This window comes from Contarinia nasturtii, unplaced genomic scaffold, assembly GCF_009176525.2.
Source record: "Contarinia nasturtii isolate CC-2019 unplaced genomic scaffold, AAFC_CNas_1.1 Cnas_scaffold_493, whole genome shotgun sequence".
Classification (NCBI taxonomy): Eukaryota; Metazoa; Arthropoda; class Insecta; order Diptera; family Cecidomyiidae; genus Contarinia; species Contarinia nasturtii.
Window position 1 is genome coordinate 367159 of NW_022197846.1, and position 18943 is coordinate 386101.

General features: G+C 32.5%; 2 protein-coding genes across 6 annotated transcripts; one reads left to right on the forward strand and one right to left on the reverse strand.

The window, feature by feature from the left end:
- Positions 1–902: 902 nt before the first annotated feature.
- On the reverse strand, positions 903–4169 carry LOC116339015 (sulfhydryl oxidase 1). Of its 2 annotated transcripts, XM_031764614.1 has the most exons (3): positions 3963–4169; positions 2614–3865; positions 903–2365 (listed from the first exon to the last, which is right to left on the reverse strand). In XM_031764614.1, exons 2-3 carry the CDS (start codon positions 3696–3698, stop codon positions 1519–1521), a joined length of 1932 nt encoding a protein of 643 aa, XP_031620474.1. In that variant the 5' UTR covers positions 3699–3865; positions 3963–4169; the 3' UTR covers positions 903–1518. The 2 variants fall into 2 exon arrangements, with proteins under 2 accessions (XP_031620474.1, XP_031620473.1); XM_031764613.1 differs by having other exon boundaries at positions 2614–4169.
- Positions 4170–6189: 2020 nt separating this feature from the next.
- On the forward strand, positions 6190–18585 carry LOC116339016 (SPARC-related modular calcium-binding protein 1). 4 transcript variants are annotated; one of them, XM_031764617.1, is made up of 12 exons: positions 6190–6526; positions 10692–10844; positions 14979–15141; positions 15457–15630; positions 15732–16024; positions 16116–16236; positions 16365–16517; positions 16679–16782; positions 16856–17115; positions 17192–17326; positions 17433–17566; positions 17631–18585. In XM_031764617.1, the coding sequence occupies exons 2-12, from the start codon at positions 10704–10706 to the stop codon at positions 17705–17707; spliced, it is 1755 nt and encodes a 584-aa protein (XP_031620477.1). In that variant the 5' UTR covers positions 6190–6526; positions 10692–10703; the 3' UTR covers positions 17708–18585. The 4 variants fall into 4 exon arrangements, with proteins under 4 accessions (XP_031620477.1, XP_031620475.1, XP_031620476.1 ...); XM_031764615.1 differs by having other exon boundaries at positions 6190–6524; positions 15439–15630; XM_031764616.1 differs by having other exon boundaries at positions 6190–6398; positions 15439–15630.
- The last annotated feature ends 358 nt before the right edge of the window (positions 18586–18943 follow it).

Genomic DNA, 18943 nt, shown 5'->3' on the forward strand with positions numbered 1-18943 from the left:
AAAAAAAAATGTTTGTATACATTTTGTCATCTTTGTTTTTTCTGTTAAACTAAATCTAAACTAAAAAAAACGGTTACGTTTTACATATTAGTCATTGTTGACATTCATCACAACTGATATCAGCTACATTTTGTGAAATATCAGCACTGTTATCGAGTAGCGTCAGCATTTTTTTTTTATAATAAGATTTGAAGAAATCATCAGAAATAGAAAATTGGGCCTCAGCAAATAATAATGCATGTTATTATACTAATTGAGTAGATGAACTTTACTGGATGATTAAGAAAAATCTTCCATGGTGTACATACCATTGATTATGCAATATTGGATTTTTTTGGGTTTTCTTGTGTCGTAATACGCAGAAATTCATTATCACTTTGACGTGTTCATAAAATTAATAATAATATTCATTTCACAAGCACAAAGGACAAGATGTTTTTTTTACTATTGAACAATGTTTTTTTATATACGTGTATACTGCAGATAGATTAGATACATAACTAATATCTATCTAAGATAATCTATTTTTAGTATATGAAAAAGAAAAACAACACTGAAAGCATTGAAAACCAAATTTTGTCAAAATTATAAAAAAAATGTCGGTTAACAATGTGCAACCACATCAGATTTGTATGAATATTTGAATATTTACAAAAGTTAAGGTGAAATGTTAGAAAAAACATCTGTGTGCATTTGATAGATATTTATGTTTATGTTCTTGTTTGTGCACAACCTTAGTGCTAGAACATTTCAATGAAGAGTTAAAAACTTTTAGTTTTAAAATGCGCAGAAAAATGATATGATACTTACCTTCAATGGTTCAAAATTATATCAAATTATTCAATCGTGAGATCTCTTTAAACGAATTAAACATTAATACACACATGCCATTGTCATGGCCATTTTATATTAATTTAATTAATATTTCCTTTAATTTATTTGCATGCCTTATAGTTGTTTATAAATTGAAAAATTGTTCGGAGTCTAATTAATTGTTCTTAACTGCAACATAATATCAAATGTTTCACAAAATGCAACTCTAACAGAGTTGATCTTTAACGAGTAATCGACTCAAGCAGAAAAAAATCGATCTCAAACAGACAGCTTAAATCATTCAATATTGTTCGATATCTAATGGTTACAATTGTAGTTTACTTAACAATTTCTTTCATTTAAAATTTGTACAGATCATATTTTCATCATTAAATATCATCCTAATAATGAACATAAAAATGTACGCATATCACGAATCTCTCTCAATATTTACAACCAATGCAAGTGTTTGCCTTATAGGCCATGTGTATTTTTCTACATTGACTCGATTGACTAAATATACATAAATATCTACACTGTGCAAATAGTAAACAGCTGGTCAGTGTTTACTTGATTATAATTTACAATAAAATAATTGAAATCAGTGTGAACTGTAATAGTGTGTTGTTGTTGATGATGTTTTTCTTATTTTTGTTAAATTGTTGATACATTTTTTTTTAAAGAATTGGTATTTGGTTGCAGTAATCATAATTTACCCAAAAAGTCGTGGGTATAAATTTTTTTTCGGTAACCGCGCTGTAGGAACAATTTTACTGCTACAACAATGATGAGCATGCAGAATGCATATAATAAAATGCCCATACGTACATCAATTTCGGAAAATGCGCCCGTATATCCGGTGTTATTTGAATTTTGCAATTTTGATGTGTACACACTGGATAACATTTGCGGTAACACACTTTCATCGTCAACACCATAACGGCTCAAATTGAATAGCGAATAAACGCGACGCAAATAGTAAAGCACTTCACTTGGATGCCAATGAAGTATAAAACCGGCTGGTGTGGGTGCAACAATTTGTTGATAGCATTGTGGACATTCTCGTTGTGATGGATATTGAATTTTTGGAAAAGCTGGATCTTCTGTTGCATCACCCGATAATCGTTGATTCACTTCATTGTGTGCTGTCCATAACCACAAAACCGCTTCTTCTTTAGTGGCCACTTGCCAAATACCATTACGATCGGACATTTCCTGAAAGTGTTTACTGCAGTGCGTACAACCGAAATAGTGTTTTACAAAACCATGAATTGCTTGCAAAACTTCTAGAGCATCGTGAGATCGATCTGAATTGCTGGCTTGTACCGTTAAATAGTGGAATAGTTGCCAAAGGCCACAAGAAAATCCACGACGTCCGGCAACCGATGGTTTACAACCAACCCATTTTGATGACGAAAATACTGGTTGATGTATTTTCTCGAGTTCTTTCATTTTGCTGCTCAACGTTTTGCCATTCAACTGCGTCACACTGTTTACGTATACATTCAGGTCAGACAAAAATCTCTGACCGTTGTCGCCTAGGGGTGAATATCTGCAATTGAAAATTGTACGATTATTATTATTTTTTAAAGAAACAATTAAGCCAACAATCATCTAGAATTTTGATTTATATTTTAAATTAAATTTAGATTGGTCATACGAATCGAACGAAACGTATTTGTTAATTTATTTAACACATGAACATCTGAACAAATAATGTCATCTGAATTCGATTTAGAATGAGGTTTCTGGAGATAATTTATTTGGCGAGTGATAAAATTAGAAACAGAAATATCTTACTTCTGCAGAACCCATAAGAAATGCTTGAGAGCTGTAATTTGTTCGTCATTCATGCTATTGTATTTTGTCAGTTCATGAAAAACAGCGAACCGTATGGCTGACTCCAAATCTGTTTGGAACACAATTCCTGGATTCCCTTTTACATATTCAATGATAGCCAAATCTCTTTCGTTTGTTTGGCTCGTTGCTGTATTCAAATTTGGTGAAATTTTCGATATGTTTTGCAGTTGATTCATCTTCACTCCTTTTGATATTAAGAATTCTTCAATGGCTGTTCGAACGAGAGTGTGATTTAGTTCTGACGCTTGTTTTACTAATTCGACGTGATTTAAACTTCTCACACCCACATAAACGGCAGATGGAATAGTTAAACCAAGCCGTTGAGCGTCTGTTGCGTGTAGTTGACGTACTTGCGCATAACTATTTAAACTGTTTAGATCCAAGGCAACTTTGGGCGCAATAATCGAATCATTTTTTGAGTCCAACACCATAAATACATACTCAACCGTCGATGGTACACCGGCAAAAACGCCATATGTTGCGCTAATTGGTTGTAAATTTGGCCATGAACTTGGTGCTGATGTTGAATTTGCCAGCAATGCTATCAGATGTGGTTCACCCACTGTCATTGGTGCATGTTGCACTTCAATTCCCAAATGGTTCGTCTCATTTCGATAGAATGGTGGAAAGAATTTCAATGTTGGATATCGCATAATTTCCATGTCACGACAAATATCGTTGTTTGCATCATCAGCACAATCAATGGCAGACACTCGAATAACATCTTTCCACGCGTGCACTTCTGCAGCCCACGCTTTGTAAATCGGTGCGAAGTTTCGGCAGAAGCCACAAAACGAGTTGTAAAATTCAACATTGCTGGCATATGGTTGATCGTAAATGGTTTGATAGAAATTTTCATGTGTCAGTACAAAGACTTTATCATTGCTGTCATACAAACTTTGTGCTTGTTCGCCTTCTTGTCGTATAACAGAATTTTCCACAAAACCAAACGTAACAAATACAATAAACAAATGTACGCCAATCATTCTTATACGATTGTATCGATGATAATGTCTATGCTCCATGAAACACCATTAAAATAACATCAATACCGTTGCTATTCTCCACCAAAATTTTGCACATTTATAACTTAAAACACGGATTTTGTAAAAAAAAAAAAACTATGTAAAATGTACAGTTGAATCAGTAGTCATCAATCTCTTTATAGGTCTGCTTGTATCTATGTATGAAACTGTAAATATTCGACGATTAGAAAACAAGTTTGTTTCTCGCTGTTTAACATATACGTCCAAAACTATATCAAAACTAGAAAGTACAAGATATCGCACCAATTTATTTAAAGTTACAGGCAGCAAAAAACCTGCTTTTTGGCGTTCAAATCAGATTCGTTTAGATTTTGAACCGTCTCAGCTTACGGTAATATGGTAACTGAACAACTGATACAGAAAAAAACAAATCGTCGGCGTGTTCACTTCAAATCATACAAATATTTACACTTATTCACACTTTGAAACCAATTCAATTTTCGAATTGATTAACCACTTAATTTATAAATGATAATAACACATACTTTTTTCTCACTCTTTTTATATACAAAAACATTCGAACTGTACTATTGAATACATTCACCACCAAAAATTATAGACATTTATACGGGGCCATGAAAAAAAAAACACACACAAAATCGGTGCAAATGGTTAGCATGCATCATGAAAAATGACAATATTCACGTATTCATTGACCATATACGTTGGAATGTATGTGTGTCACAACCAGTTTGACAGTTGCTCATTCTATTATTCACTTCTTTCTATTTCCAATTCTCATTTGTACTGAACTGACAACTGGAATACAACAACACAAATCTCAACCGTACATGGCGCTTGTGTCAATAACAACATTACGGAAAAATGGGAAATTGGAATGAGAAAATTTTTTGTCGAACATTTTAAATTTGAACCATTTCCAAGCGATAAATTCAATTTTAATTGAAATGTATACAGCGAGAATTATAAATGTTGAACTAATTATTTCCATCTGAAGCCAAATGTTTACTTTACATTCATGTTTATTCTTCTTGAATAGAATTAATTTACTAGGTTAATTGATATTTGTTTATTATTTTCATCTGTCTTTTAAAAATCGGTTTCCCTTTGGTTCGGAATTATTTCTAATTTCTAATTTAAAATGTATTTGTATAGATATTTTTGAATTTTCTATACCGCTATCATGAATAAAAAAAAAAGAAAATAATTTGAATTATAACAAACGAGTGATAATGAGCATATATTTATTCAAAATTCAAATTCATTATTACATCTATTATACAATATTTTAACAATATATTATGTTCTTTGAATAAATCATACTAACAACATCATTTCATCAAAAATTAAACGAGAAATTGGCGCAAATATTTGAAATATGCACTACATGTGTTCAAATCTTTGCAAAGGACGTTTTCTTTAAATAGATTCAATTTTTCACATTTATTCGCAATAAGTTTACAATTATTAATATCATCACTATTCATCGTTTTTAAATGCATATAAACACGTGCACATTTGACAAAAGCCAGCCACAATTATCCCAATATGTTATATATTTTGAATTTATTTGCGATACATTTTACTAATTTTGAACATCATTTTGTAGTTCATGAAGATCGCCCGAAATATAATAAAAAATTAAAGACTTTTTATGAATAATAATTGAATCCAATTTTCAATGAAGCGATAATAATAAAGATAAGAAACACTAAAGGAAAATTGGATCACTTGCAGAAAGGATGGTCAAATTCTCTAACACGGAGAGCGACGCGTCCACAAGCCTTTGCGGCCTGTATTATGCCGAGCACAAAAATCTAAGGCGTACGATATAACAAAATGTGAGCACCAGCCGAAATGCGGATAGTGTGTCCATGTATCGTTAACGATATTTCAATACGAAGTGTACATTTACTCACATATGTACCTTTTTTTCTCTCTCTTCCTCTCTTTCTCTATCTCGGTGTTTTCATACAAATTGTGTGTTCTATACAAAAAAAAAATCGACACTAGACTCACTCATATATCCCAATCTGTTGTTATATGTGTGGTGCGGCTGTGGTACATTTTAGCGTTTTGTGATCGTTTCTTTCTCGAAATGCACATTGGTTTTCGAGCTTGTTGCTCTCTGTGTTGTGTGGATCGGATCGGCATACACATAAATTTTAATATACATGTGTACATAATATAGTTTTTTTTTGTGTTGTGTTTTTTTTTCGGTGATTATGCTCTGTGTATATCTGCATATTTTGCTTCGTCACCTTTTCTCTCGCTCTCTCGCGGTCCGGTTAAGTTTTCACCCATTTCATTCGTTGTGCGTTCATCCGTTTGCGTTTCAACAATTCATCTCATTCATTATTTTCCTTGCCTGGTGTTTATGATCATTTATTTTGGTGTTTTTCTCTCAGTTTAAATGCGACTGGCTAGCCAAACGGTTCAAAGTTTGTGTGTGTAGTGTTGCAATTTTACGTCTTGATACCGTTGATTAACGTTTCGGTGCTTATTGTATTTGTTTATAATCGATTTAAATTCATTTCGATTTATATATTTTTTTTAGTCATTCAGTGTTGAATATTAACATTTGTGCCAGTTTTGCTATTTCGTTTTTTTTTGTTCAACTTTTGCATCAAAGTAACCAAAATTCTACTTAAGGAATGAGTGTAATTTTTTCTGCACGGCTGCCATGCATTCGATCATGAAATTGATTTAAAGTCCCAGGCAAGAGTTTTCTTTGCAGCGCAATCAATCATATATGGGATTTTTGTGTTTTTATCACATATCAACATATTACTTGCGAACAATCATAAAGCAACGCTAAGTTTGATATCACATTATCAACCAAAAGTGTAAAAATTTTTTATCGTAGTTTTATGTAGAATACAAAAATAAATTAGTACAAAAACGTTAATTCCTTCGGTTGGAGAATTGTCACTTGAATTCAAAGAAGAAGAAAAATGTGCTATGCATTGTCATTTATAACTATTACTATTGATGGGTTCATAGTAAAACGTTTGTTTTCTTTTCACACGTTTAATTGTACATAATTGATAAAAGATAAATGATAACGGCCAAATGTCTTCAGCAATGCTATAGAATGTGAATAGCATAGTCATTTTACTGAAGATATAGTTTTTCGTCATATATCTTAACAATTATGGTGCCAATTATAACACACAATCATATATAAGCATATGTTCTTTCCGAACTAATTGAAAAGAAAAAAACTGTAGTTTTCCATGAATATTGTTTGCGTGTTTGTTTTTCTAATTGCCCAGTTAGTTCACGGTGTATTGTTTTACTGTTTGCGTACATCACATTTTGCCGTGATATGATATGTTTTGGTTTAATGTTTATGCAAAATCCTACAATTATAATATCCTCTGAACCCTCCTAGGACACTTATGGTTTTTCGTTGTGTGTTTGTCATTCCACAAATTTCGATATGCAATGTCAAAATGGTTGTGTGAATACGAATACGAAAGAGCATTGATTTGAAATCTAAGTAAAAATGTGTAAATTAAAAATGTACAAAAGATACATTTTCGACAAACCGCATTGAAGTAATTCTAAAAACGTGCACACAAAAGACCAAAAAACCATCACACGCCGTACACATTGTAACAATAAACAAAAAAAAATACGATAACATCATATCGATTATTATAGTCTATTTCTCGTTTTCGGCTCCTTTTCAATGCGTCTTTTTTTTAGTGTAATGGCATGTGATTTGCTACTTTAGCTGTATGAATTATTATTATTATTATTATTGATTTCAAAATCGTATAGATCGTTGATGATATCCCAACCGAGATACTGTTATTGTATTCGATCATTTGTTATATCAGAGAGAATACTGAAAATAATTTGAAAATTTGTGATACAATAGCCAACATCCACTTGGTATATCAAAGCAGAAAGAAGACAAAAAAGAAGAAGAAAAAACGGAGCAAATCTACTCTCCTTGCGTGAGTTTATTTGTGATAATCGAGTTTTATGGACAAAAATTAGGCGGAGTCTCTTATACTTCGTACGTTTTATAATTTACGTTCCTATAATATGTATTAACTAGAATCCAATTTTCAAAATGCATTCCATTTTTAGCACGATCCACCAAACCATAAGCAAAAAAAAAAAAAAAACCATAAACAAATGAGAAAAGTCGTAATGGAAATTTATGTTCTGAACGCAAATGATCAAATATATAGTTTATTATTGTAATTTAAAATAGGTATTCTAACATTGATGTAGAGGTCAATGTGTAAGTTGTATGTGTAAATGAATGAAAGACAGATTATTTTCAAAATGAAGAGAGACAAAACTATACACGAGTAAATCGAATGGAAAATTTTTTGCGTTCAAATAAATCGATGTGATCGGTTGGTTTCATTTCTGCATTGAGTGCATGGTTAAAAGAATATATCGAAACTCGAAATTGTCTATTTTCGTATACATGATACGGCATTGCATTTTGTAAACAAAGGTTATTTCAGAATGGAAAATTAGTCGTAATTTTTGTTCTTTGTCATATTGTCGCTCTTTTTTCTCTCTCAGTCTGTTCAATAAACAAAATGTATGCATTTGCATTGACACGCTAACATCGCTATTGAAATCAATTTTTCCACTCAGTCTCAATGCAAAGACAAATTGACATGCGTGCACAAAATAGATTTCTACTCATTTTTTTGCTGTCTCTCTTTCAAACAACAACAATAACAACAAAAAAACAGATTGTACATGGTCTCTGATTCTTTCAACATTGAGTATATTGTTATCAAGAGACGTGCATTGGAGTGCATGCAGATCGGTACGCTGAATCGACTACTTTGCTGCGCTCTCATGTCGACATAATGTCTGAAGTGAACGGAACACGTAAAAGATGAACGAGAGAGATACTGAGGCAACCACGAGAATGTGTATACTGTTTATTTATTGAGAGAATTTGTATGAGTGTGTGCGAATTCAAGAAAAAAATGGGCTCTGCTACTCATGGACAATTACAATATATTACATCTTTAATATTGTTTTTATTAACACTCGATCTTACTAACGATGGAGTTGACATAAACTTTCGATCGAAAAGAAAATCAACAACAAACTATGTGCAAAAACTCAAAGATGTGTACTATTTTTTTTCTTTTAAATTGTAAAACCAAACAATTGTGAGTTTTTAGCAAACGTTTAAATATTTCGGCATCGTCTACCACACATCAGTACTATAGCATAGGTAATATGGTGCATCAACAAATGCATGGGAAGTTTGTATCGAAATTTCTTCATACAGACAACGTTGTTGGCGACGGTATGTCTGCCTTTTTCAAAATCTCTCTTCACTGTTTATCTGTGCGCGGTCCCTATAAGCATTAACACATTTGCCACAAAATGCATGAAGTGTACACACAAGGCAGAACAACATACGAAAAAAAACTACAACAACACAACAATATCGACAACGCACATGCATTATGTGCTCTCCGTTTCGCTGCTCGATGATGATCGGCAACTTCATAGGACTGCGTTTTTGTCTTTTTTCTTAGTGTTCTGTTCAAAAGGCCAAAAACGAAATGAAAAATAAAAAAAGGAGAAAACATACAACAGCAAAGATTGGATACTCTTTTTTTTTCTCTTCTTCTTTGTCGTTTTCTTTCTTCGATTTTTATTTCGTTTTCTTGGGATTCAACTTCTAATTTTCTGTTGGTAGCTTTTCTGTATTTCTCTCACATCTCCTTTCATTTCCAAGCCCTCGCAGTTCTTTGAGCTGCACAAGTGTTTTATGGTTATTTTTTTTTATCTAACCATAAGCTATCTTTGACTTGTTTCCATCTCATTCTGTTGTATGGGCTCTCAGCAACAGTTATTATGTTGTTTTTATTTAGTCGCTTGTTTTCGGATGAGAGCTCTCCAGTTGTTTTCTGGTACGAATGTGTATAATATGCATGTATGCGGCACGTATGCGAATACAAATGCTTAAATTCTGGTATATTATCATCGGACTTACGAAAAATAACAGCAGTAACCAAACAAAAAGAGAACGAGATAGAGAGAGAGAAAGGGAGTGATACAAAGAGAGAAAACACAAAAGTAAAAAAAAGAATGAAGCAATCATCGTTGTTATACTTTGGTTCCACACACTCTTTCACTGAAGACCTGATCTTCAGCCCATCACACACAATCATATGCACATTTCATTTTGTCTCAATGTTGTTCTGCTCTTCGCTGTTTAGTTTCTTCTTCGTTTTTTTTTTTGTCAAAAGATTCCTTTGTCGGACTCGCTATTATCGAAGGATATTTCCAAAATATATGTCATAAGCAATGTTCTGTTTACATTCACTTTCACGGCTCAAATTTAAATTTTTATATTCGCAAGAATTTCATACTTACGTTACTTTTGCCAGTTTCCCACGTCCAGAGAGAGGCATAAAGAGCATACAACTAGAAAGTTGCGTTACATTCATCAAGCATCCCGATCACTTGCAATTTTCGAATCTCATACTTAGCAATGAACAACAAAAAAAACTGCTCCACTCGTTTGGTTCGGGGAAAGAATGTAATGTCGCAAATAAAAGTTAATCTGAATCCAGCCGAGATGAACGGCGACCAAACCACTCAAGCAATAATAATAATAATGATAAAAGTAGAAAAAAAAGTGTGGAGACCAATGAAAAAATGGAATTGGAACCAGTTTACGATCGTGTTGCATTCGTTTTCAAAATGAACAGAAAAACATTTTTTTTTATATTTATTTCATTGGCTTAAGCATCAACATTTCTGTTGTTTCTTTTTGCATATGAGAATTCATTTTTTTTATAAATTGATTTGACTTGCAAAAAGTTGCCCAATGAATTGGAGTGACAATCGCCCAGAAGAAGGAACTTGCACATTTTTTTTGCATTAAAGTTGTAAAACGAAAGCAACACATCTATTGAGCGAATCAATCGTTTTTGTTGTGTATTTTAAAATATCATGAACAATGAAATTTGCTTGCAACTTATAGCCTTTTCTGTCGATTTCCAGAAATTCAAAATCATGTTGTTTTTAATGTGTCTGATCTCTTTGTTGTTACCACACTCAATGAGCATATCCATTTCGTCGTCGTCATCATCATCATCGTCGTTACTATCATCCGCATCAACAGTACAATCAACAGGAACGCAAACAGAACGAACGGTAAGTAGCTAGAACCAGTTTGTTTTTATCATATAAAAATTTATTTGGAAAAATTTTGTGCTTTTAATATGCAAAAATACAATGTTTTGAATATGCATAACAATTGCAATTGCCACGCATTTCCTTGCCGATTTGTCGATTTCACCAAGAAATTACTCTCCGTACACGATAACCATCGGAATGGATATAATCAAATGCAATTTATACTCTTGAATGATAGCAAAAGAGGATCCGTTGCAGTGTGTTTGTGTGTGTGTGTGTGTGTGCATATAATTTGATTTTGCCACATCGAGTTCGTCAAGTAGGAGTAATGCACAAACACTTCATTAAATTATTAAATCGCCTTCATTTGCTTCTGTTTATGTTTATATTAATTTGTACTTGTGGCCATGCGGCAAATATATGAATGTGCGACACACAAGGTTTTTCGAACTTTTCGTCAATTGATCTTCTTTCTGCTTTCTTTTGGTTCATTGGCAAAGTGTATTGTAGTAAAGTCCGTCGGAATAGTCAATTTGAATCCGCCAAGGCCCATATCTAATATTGCTAAACAAAAACACTATATTAGTTTTTAGATTTTTTTTTACATGTGATTAAATGCTGTTTGATATTTTTTATATTGGATTATTAGATTATGCGTTATTACTTTATCCTTTTGTTATTTATGTAAGGAACATCGACTTTTCGGCTGTATATTTTATTCGACTGTATTCCACGCATGCTTCGGCATTTTGATCTCAGTTTTATTTTCGTCCATTGTGAAAAAAAAAGTAATTCATTTGCCTAAATATGGAAATGAATCAGACACTAAGCAGTACGTCACAGCGTACAAGTCTAACAAAACACTTAAAGTGATGATTATTAAACCTCCGGAATTGACGATAATTGTTTCGTTTAACGGTTTAAACTACCATTTCGATTGCAACACACTTGCGCGATTTGGTTTAATGCCCGGTTTAAAGGTCAGACGACTAAATATTTATTCGGACTCTATTCACACCATTTATTTATTTTTTCTCTTTATTTATCAAGTAGAGTCTATGTTATGGTGAATTTCTTTTATCGTTTTATTCAACATATAGTTCAAAAGCAATGGTGTTTAAAGCTGTTGCAAACGACACTCTATAAATGATTTGATCGTTATGTTTTCGAACGGAAAATTGTTAAATGTGATACTGAAAGTAATAAAAGATTCAAATTAATATGCTTTTGTGTATGCTCTTGCGCGGGCGCACGCTCAAATCTTACTAACCAACTTTGCATTTATATAGATAATTTTGAATTTATTTGGAGAATTGGTCAATAATCGAAGTATATATTCAATGTCTGGTATTCAAAGTGCAACATTAAATACACTGTAAATTGGTCACACGAACACACATTCAAACACTTTACTTGACTTCATCTGAATAATTTATCACGGAAACATTTAATTAGAGTGGACAGTTCAAGTTCTTTTGCTTATTGTTAAGGAAGCAAGAGTGCGATTTATTTACGCATTCAACGTCATAGCGTAACTAAGACCGAGCTATCTTTGATTGGCAAGCAAAATAATATGGTTTTAATCTAATTGAATTAATCGAATAAAGCGTTGCAACTACATACAATAATTTACACATCAATCGAGTACGTAAAAATGACCGTTTTCAAATCAAGAAAACTTTAAATGTTACATTTAAGAAGAACTGGTAACAATGTAGAAAATATAAATCATTTAGGAATAAGCTATTATTCGGTGTTTTATTGATTCAAAAATGACCGCATATAAAAAACATGAAATTCCAGCGCTATGAAATGACAATCACGTAGATGATCGAGAGGGAGAAAGAGAAAAAAATGTTGTATAAACTATAAAATATCCAGTCCGATAAGAAACGGATTTGCGACGTTAGCGAATTCCTGCATATTAATTCTAATGGCTTTTCCATTGTGTGCAGGAGCAATGAAGAAAACACCGTAAATAAGTAAATGATAAAAAGATTTTGTTATATCTGGTGATTTAATTGTTCAAGTAGCAATCAATTTGACACCTCATTCGATTATATTTTAACGAATCGATTTTATCGGCACTTTTTGGGGTTTCCTCACATTTTTTTTATTGGTGCCGATCATTAATTTGTTATGTGTATAACGTTTCTTTTTTACTTTTTTTCTCTTCCACAATTCGTTGTTTCGTATGGTGACGGATGTTTATTTCGTGATAAAGTTTTCTAAGCTATAAACAATCGACCTTACAGCTGATCGCCAAAAATAACAATGACAAAGAAACTACACGCAAAAAATAAAAAAAAAAAACATAAAAAATGTTACTGCAGACTGAATTAATTCGTCGTCTGTTCCGGGTCTAGTTAGGGGTTTATATTGTAATTTGTCGGCTCCGATATAATTTTCTCTCTCTCTCTCTCTCTCTGTGTGTGTGTGTGTGACTATTTTCAATAGATTGACAAGTGCATGTTGATAGCATATTGTTTCTTTAGATTCAACTAAAATCGAAAAGAATTAAGTTTCGTTTATTCGCAGAAAAGCTGTAAATTTTATTCTAGTTTGATATTTGTTGTTGTTATATGAAATTGAATGACTATTTCGGTTAGCGCTCCTGTGCGCTTTGCCTCTCAATAATTTATTGTCAGTTCTTTTTTTCTGGACACACAGCAAACCAGATGAAGATGAAAAAACAACAACAACGACAACAACAACAAGACAGTCGAACGAACACACAGTTCACGAAATATTTTATAAATGCTGACTTCATACACTTCGCGCTACTTAAATACACAACATTGTTGTAGAATACGCGACAAGAGCAAGAAAATTTGTGTACGAAAAACCAAATAGAAAATGAAATAATATGTTTATTATAAAAATTATAATTGGCGACATGGCGTCAACGATTTTTTCTCCTGCTGCTAGTGCTGCCCGTTTCAACATTTATTTTAAATATATTACAGCACATAAATGTGATAAATAGATGTATGTATTGACTGTTAAATAAGTATAAATAGAAACACTGCTGTTCACTGTCATTTGAATTCGTTTGGTTTGTTGACGTGTTAGATAATGGACATCATTCCATTCGAATTGTGTACATTGGATACTATAATCAAATATCTATGCAGTTGTGTGTATGTGAGTGTGTATATATTTGCCTCAATTCAACTGATATAATAACGTATCCAGTATTTAAAGCGATTCGATCGGTAATTTATGCGCGTATAACAATATAACCTCTTACCTGAAAATAGATTCTAATCAAATGCCATAGACGCGATTATCGATATGTGATCGCGATTGCAAATTCTCCAGTAATATACACTAGCGGCAAAATAAGAATTAACGAAATAAATAAGAACAAAGTGTGTAAATATGGACAAATAATTCATATATTAATTTAAAATAATGATAATAACGGCGCCTTTTCGATTCGATGTGTTTGTGTAAAACACTTCTTGTTTTCTTTTTTCGGGTCCAATAATTGTACTCCACACTCCATATGGATATTAAAATACATAGAAAGAAGTTGAATTGATTTTCTCACTTGATTCATTTGCACTATTACGATTGCATCTGAAAAACAATTCAATAGAATTGGTTCTTAAATTGGGATCATCAACAGAGATCATATTTCGATAGCGTGTGCAGTTTTTGTTGTTGTTTTCATTGCTTTGATTGTTCGCGTCTGCATTATATCACTTTATTTAACAAAAAAATGTCGATATATTAAGTGTGTGTGTGTGTTTGTGCGCGTTCTTCTCAATTGCAATTTACTAAATGTAATGAAAAACGAGTAACATTCAAAAACAGTATATAATATCTGGCATTTCCTCATCTCATCAGAGAGTTCTTTTGCCGTCAGTCGACAGCTGACGCATATGTTTGTTTAACAGATGAATCAAATATTTGTTTCGCATCTTTATTACATCGTCGAATGAAATGATTTTTAAACACCAAGTAATTAGCTTATACCATTATTTCAGTTCAGTTGTTGCATGTGTAGTTTGAAGTGTATATTTAAAAAAATGACGAATCGTTCTTCAGTTTAAGACTGTGAATTTGGTTTATATCAAACAAGAATTTAATTTAGCAAATAAAATATGGTTAATTTGATTTCTTTTCTTTCCGTTTTTTTTTACACAGATACACAGATTTAATTGTACGTCCAAGGAAATCGAATGTGACGAATCAAAAGCAAGAGCCGTTTGCGGCACGGACAATCAAACCTATACCACACGATGTCATTTACTTCGAGCACAATGTGCCGGCCACAAAGCGAGTTTGAAACATCGTGGTCCATGCAAAGGTATTTTCATTTCCGACTCGAAAAAAAAATATATACTTAAACAACAATTCGAAAACGCAATTTTCTTTTCGGTTTTAACGAAAAAAAAAAAAAACAAAGCACATTCAGTCAATTGATTTAAAGAATTTATGAATTGCAAAGTCAAGTGGATTTATTTTTGGATTATGACGTCCTCTCTTTATTTTCTTTTCTACTTTATCATTCATAATTTATGTTTTGATTTAATTACTTTTAATGTTGTTGACAAACCAAATATTAAATAAAATTTTTAAATCTTTTTTCGTCAATAATATGTAGAATATTATTCGTACACAGAGTGTCTGGAAACTCGTACATATGCGATAGCACATCGATCGTCATCACATAAGAAATTTGTGCCAAGATGTCGATCCGATGGCACATATGCAGCGATTCAGTGTATGGGAGGTGCGGGTTGTTGGTGTTCGGATGGTCAAGGTAAACCAATACCGAATACGACGACAACAAGTGGTAAACCAATATTATTTATCAATTCTTATTGATTCTTTTTTGATTATTTGTCGATTATTTTAAATGAATTCTATTCTTTTCTTTTGTGATTCTCCCCTTAGGTAAACCAATATGCCCGAAAATCGGTAAAGTGAATATTCGACGATCACCAGCACGAACTCAAAGTGTTAATCGAACAAAAAATCGTAGCCGTGTCTGTCGACGAAATGATCAACGTTTATTTAACAGTAATTTATTAAAAAGTTTCTACGGTGAATACAGTCGAGCTCATCCAATGGAAAATATGCCGACCGATAATATCGTCCTTGATTGGAAATTTAACCAATTGGATGTCAACAAAGACGATAAAATACATAAGTTGGAATTCCGAGAGATGAGGCGATTGGTACGAAAGGTAAATTCGATTTTGGAAACTATAATTTAAAATTTGAATGAATACATTTATTCATGTAAATGCTATTGATTATTGGTATATTTTGGTATAGGCAGTAAAACCAAAACGATGTGCTCGTCTTTTTGGCAAACAGCTTAGCTGTGATTCTGATTTCGATGAAAAACTGTCGCGACAAGAATGGTTGAATTGCTTAACAAGGGAAAAGTACATTCGTGAGTAGACAATTTTGAATAAGTTCCATTATAGATACATCTAATCAGTCATTCACTATTAATATACAACCTTGCACATTTGCATATACTTTTATTCCGTTTTGTTTTCGTTTTCGAATTCAATACAGCGGATCACAATACCAGCGGACTACCAGGTGGCGATGATTATGAGGAAAGCGGAGAGGATGAATACGATGACGATGATGACGATGATGACCACACCAATGATCGTAAAACATTTCCATTTTTCACACCAGTTACACCATATCCACCCGTATACCGTACGTATGTTTTCATTTATCTTATGTGACATACTTATATCATTGTTCAGCTCTGTTTCTCTTTTCATCGCTTCATTTAATGATGTGTGGTGTTTACTTGTTTCGACTTATTTAAATGCGCATAATATTTTAATTTGTTTGTTTATTTAAATATAAAACAGTGCTTCGATCGAAAACAATTGTGGAAACTGATCCAGTATTACGCGAAGCCGACACTGAATCTGATTGCCTAACCGATCGAGCAGCTGCATTGGATGAACAAAAAGTATGCGCAACATTTTATTACTTCGTATTTTTAAGAACTCATTCATAAATCCGATATAAAAAAAATCCCACAGAATGGTGCTCAGGCGTACATACCCGAATGTACATCTGATGGACGTTATCAACGAATTCAATGCTATCGTTCGGTTGGGTACTGTTGGTGCGTTCACGAAGATACTGGCAAAAATATACCAGGCACATCCATTAAAGATGGTCGACCGGATTGTGCAATAAATGTTTCGAGGCCGATGAAAGGATGTCCAGAACCGCGAAAACTTGAATTTCTCAAAGAGCTCAAGGAGTTTTTGCGGTCTCAGGTTGCCACAGCCAATAGGTATGCATTTTTTTACTGTTATTTCACCTTTTATATTGAGTGTATCATAGGTAAAGTTTATTTTTATAACTTTCAGTGCCAATGCAACAAATTGGTCGAGCGAAGATGAAAGAGTGGCCACTTTGAGTTTTGTACTAATTGACAAAAATAAGAATAAAATTTGGGAACGAAAAGAATGGAAAATATTTCGAGAGCTTGTCACCGCTGCAAGGTTTGCATAAAATACTCTTTCTTCATGACCTAGATTTTAGTCACGGAATTTATTGTTTTTTCTCTCTGTTGAATTCCTTATTTTTGTATTTGTTTCTTCCTTCCAGTGTATTGAAAAAATGTGGCAAAAAAATGCCACGATATTGTGATGTAAATAATGATAAACGGATTACCTTATCTGAGTGGCTGAATTGTCTTCAGGTGCAAACGAATGTGCACAAATCAAAAACATCTGACACAAGTACGTGCACAAAATGAATAATTAAAACAGCATATTCATAAAAAAACACATTTCTCTTATTCAGATCAACAACGACCGACACAGAGCGCCTTGAAACTCAAAGGTCCCAACCCACTCGAGTCCTATTTGAAAAGTGATTGAAATAAATTATGGACAATAAATACATAGTCTTAATGTTTAAGTAATTTAATTTTTTTTCGCTATCAGAACAAGAATCATGAATTTTTTATGCCATATTATTTCTTTATTTTCACTATTGCATTTAAAGCGATACCAGTATTTATGTAACCATGAAAGTTGTCTTGAATGAGAGAGTATTAGGAGTTCGAAATGATAATTGAGCGAAAGAGCATAAAGTGTCATTTTTGCAAGGATGACAATTAAATGCAGTATGCATGATTTATAAACAAAATCAAACGAAATACAAGGGATTCAAAATTTATATGTAATTTTTTTAAAAGTTTAAGAAATTTTTTTTGTGTTGGCATTTATCAAATAATATCATATGTTTAGTTCATCCAGTGATTTCGATTTTCCGAAACTTGTGAATCATGTAAAAAGAAATACTCATTTCATTCAGCAATCGTAGTAGCAAATGTGACGATTTTTTGAATTGAATTGAGAAAGAGAAAAAGAAAAAAAAGAAGTAAAAATCTTAATACATTATAATAAAAACAAAAAAATGAAACTTATTTAATTTGGTTATAGTATTAAATTGATGCAGCAGCAGCAGCAGCACATCGAAAGACTCTATGTCCTAGATTTAAAATCGACTAACATCTTTTCTAAGAATTAAGCTTATAAACATCATTTGTTTGATTTACATATGCCAATTGTGCATGTTAGTTGGCCAAGTAAAAATGAAAAGTTCTGAAAAGCGAAAACATGCAAAAATAACGTTTTCAAATCACATGCAAATAATAATAAAGTGAAATAATCATACCATTGAACTTTGAAAACAAAAACAAGAAAAAAACAAAATTCGAAATTCCACAAAACCCAATTTCCAAAAGGAAAAAAAACAGACGTGAATGTGTCCTGTCTGAATGATAAGCATGCATAATTGCATCGATTTTTTTAAAATTTTGATTTTGGCATTCATTTTGCTTTCAACCATGAGTGGGTGGAGCAATGATTATGATTTTTAGCATAACACAGTTTCCTATTTAGGTTATTGAATTCTTTCTTTTCATTTGCTATTCTTGTTTTTTGTTTTTTGAATGATTGTGGTTGCACCAAAACGTTATTCCCAGTTTCAGGCATCAACTAAAACATTTCTAAACGAAGGGAATAGATTAATATGCTACACATAAGTTCGATCGTGCCTTCACAAATCCATGGCACACGGATCCATATTGGCGTAGGTTATTAAATTGA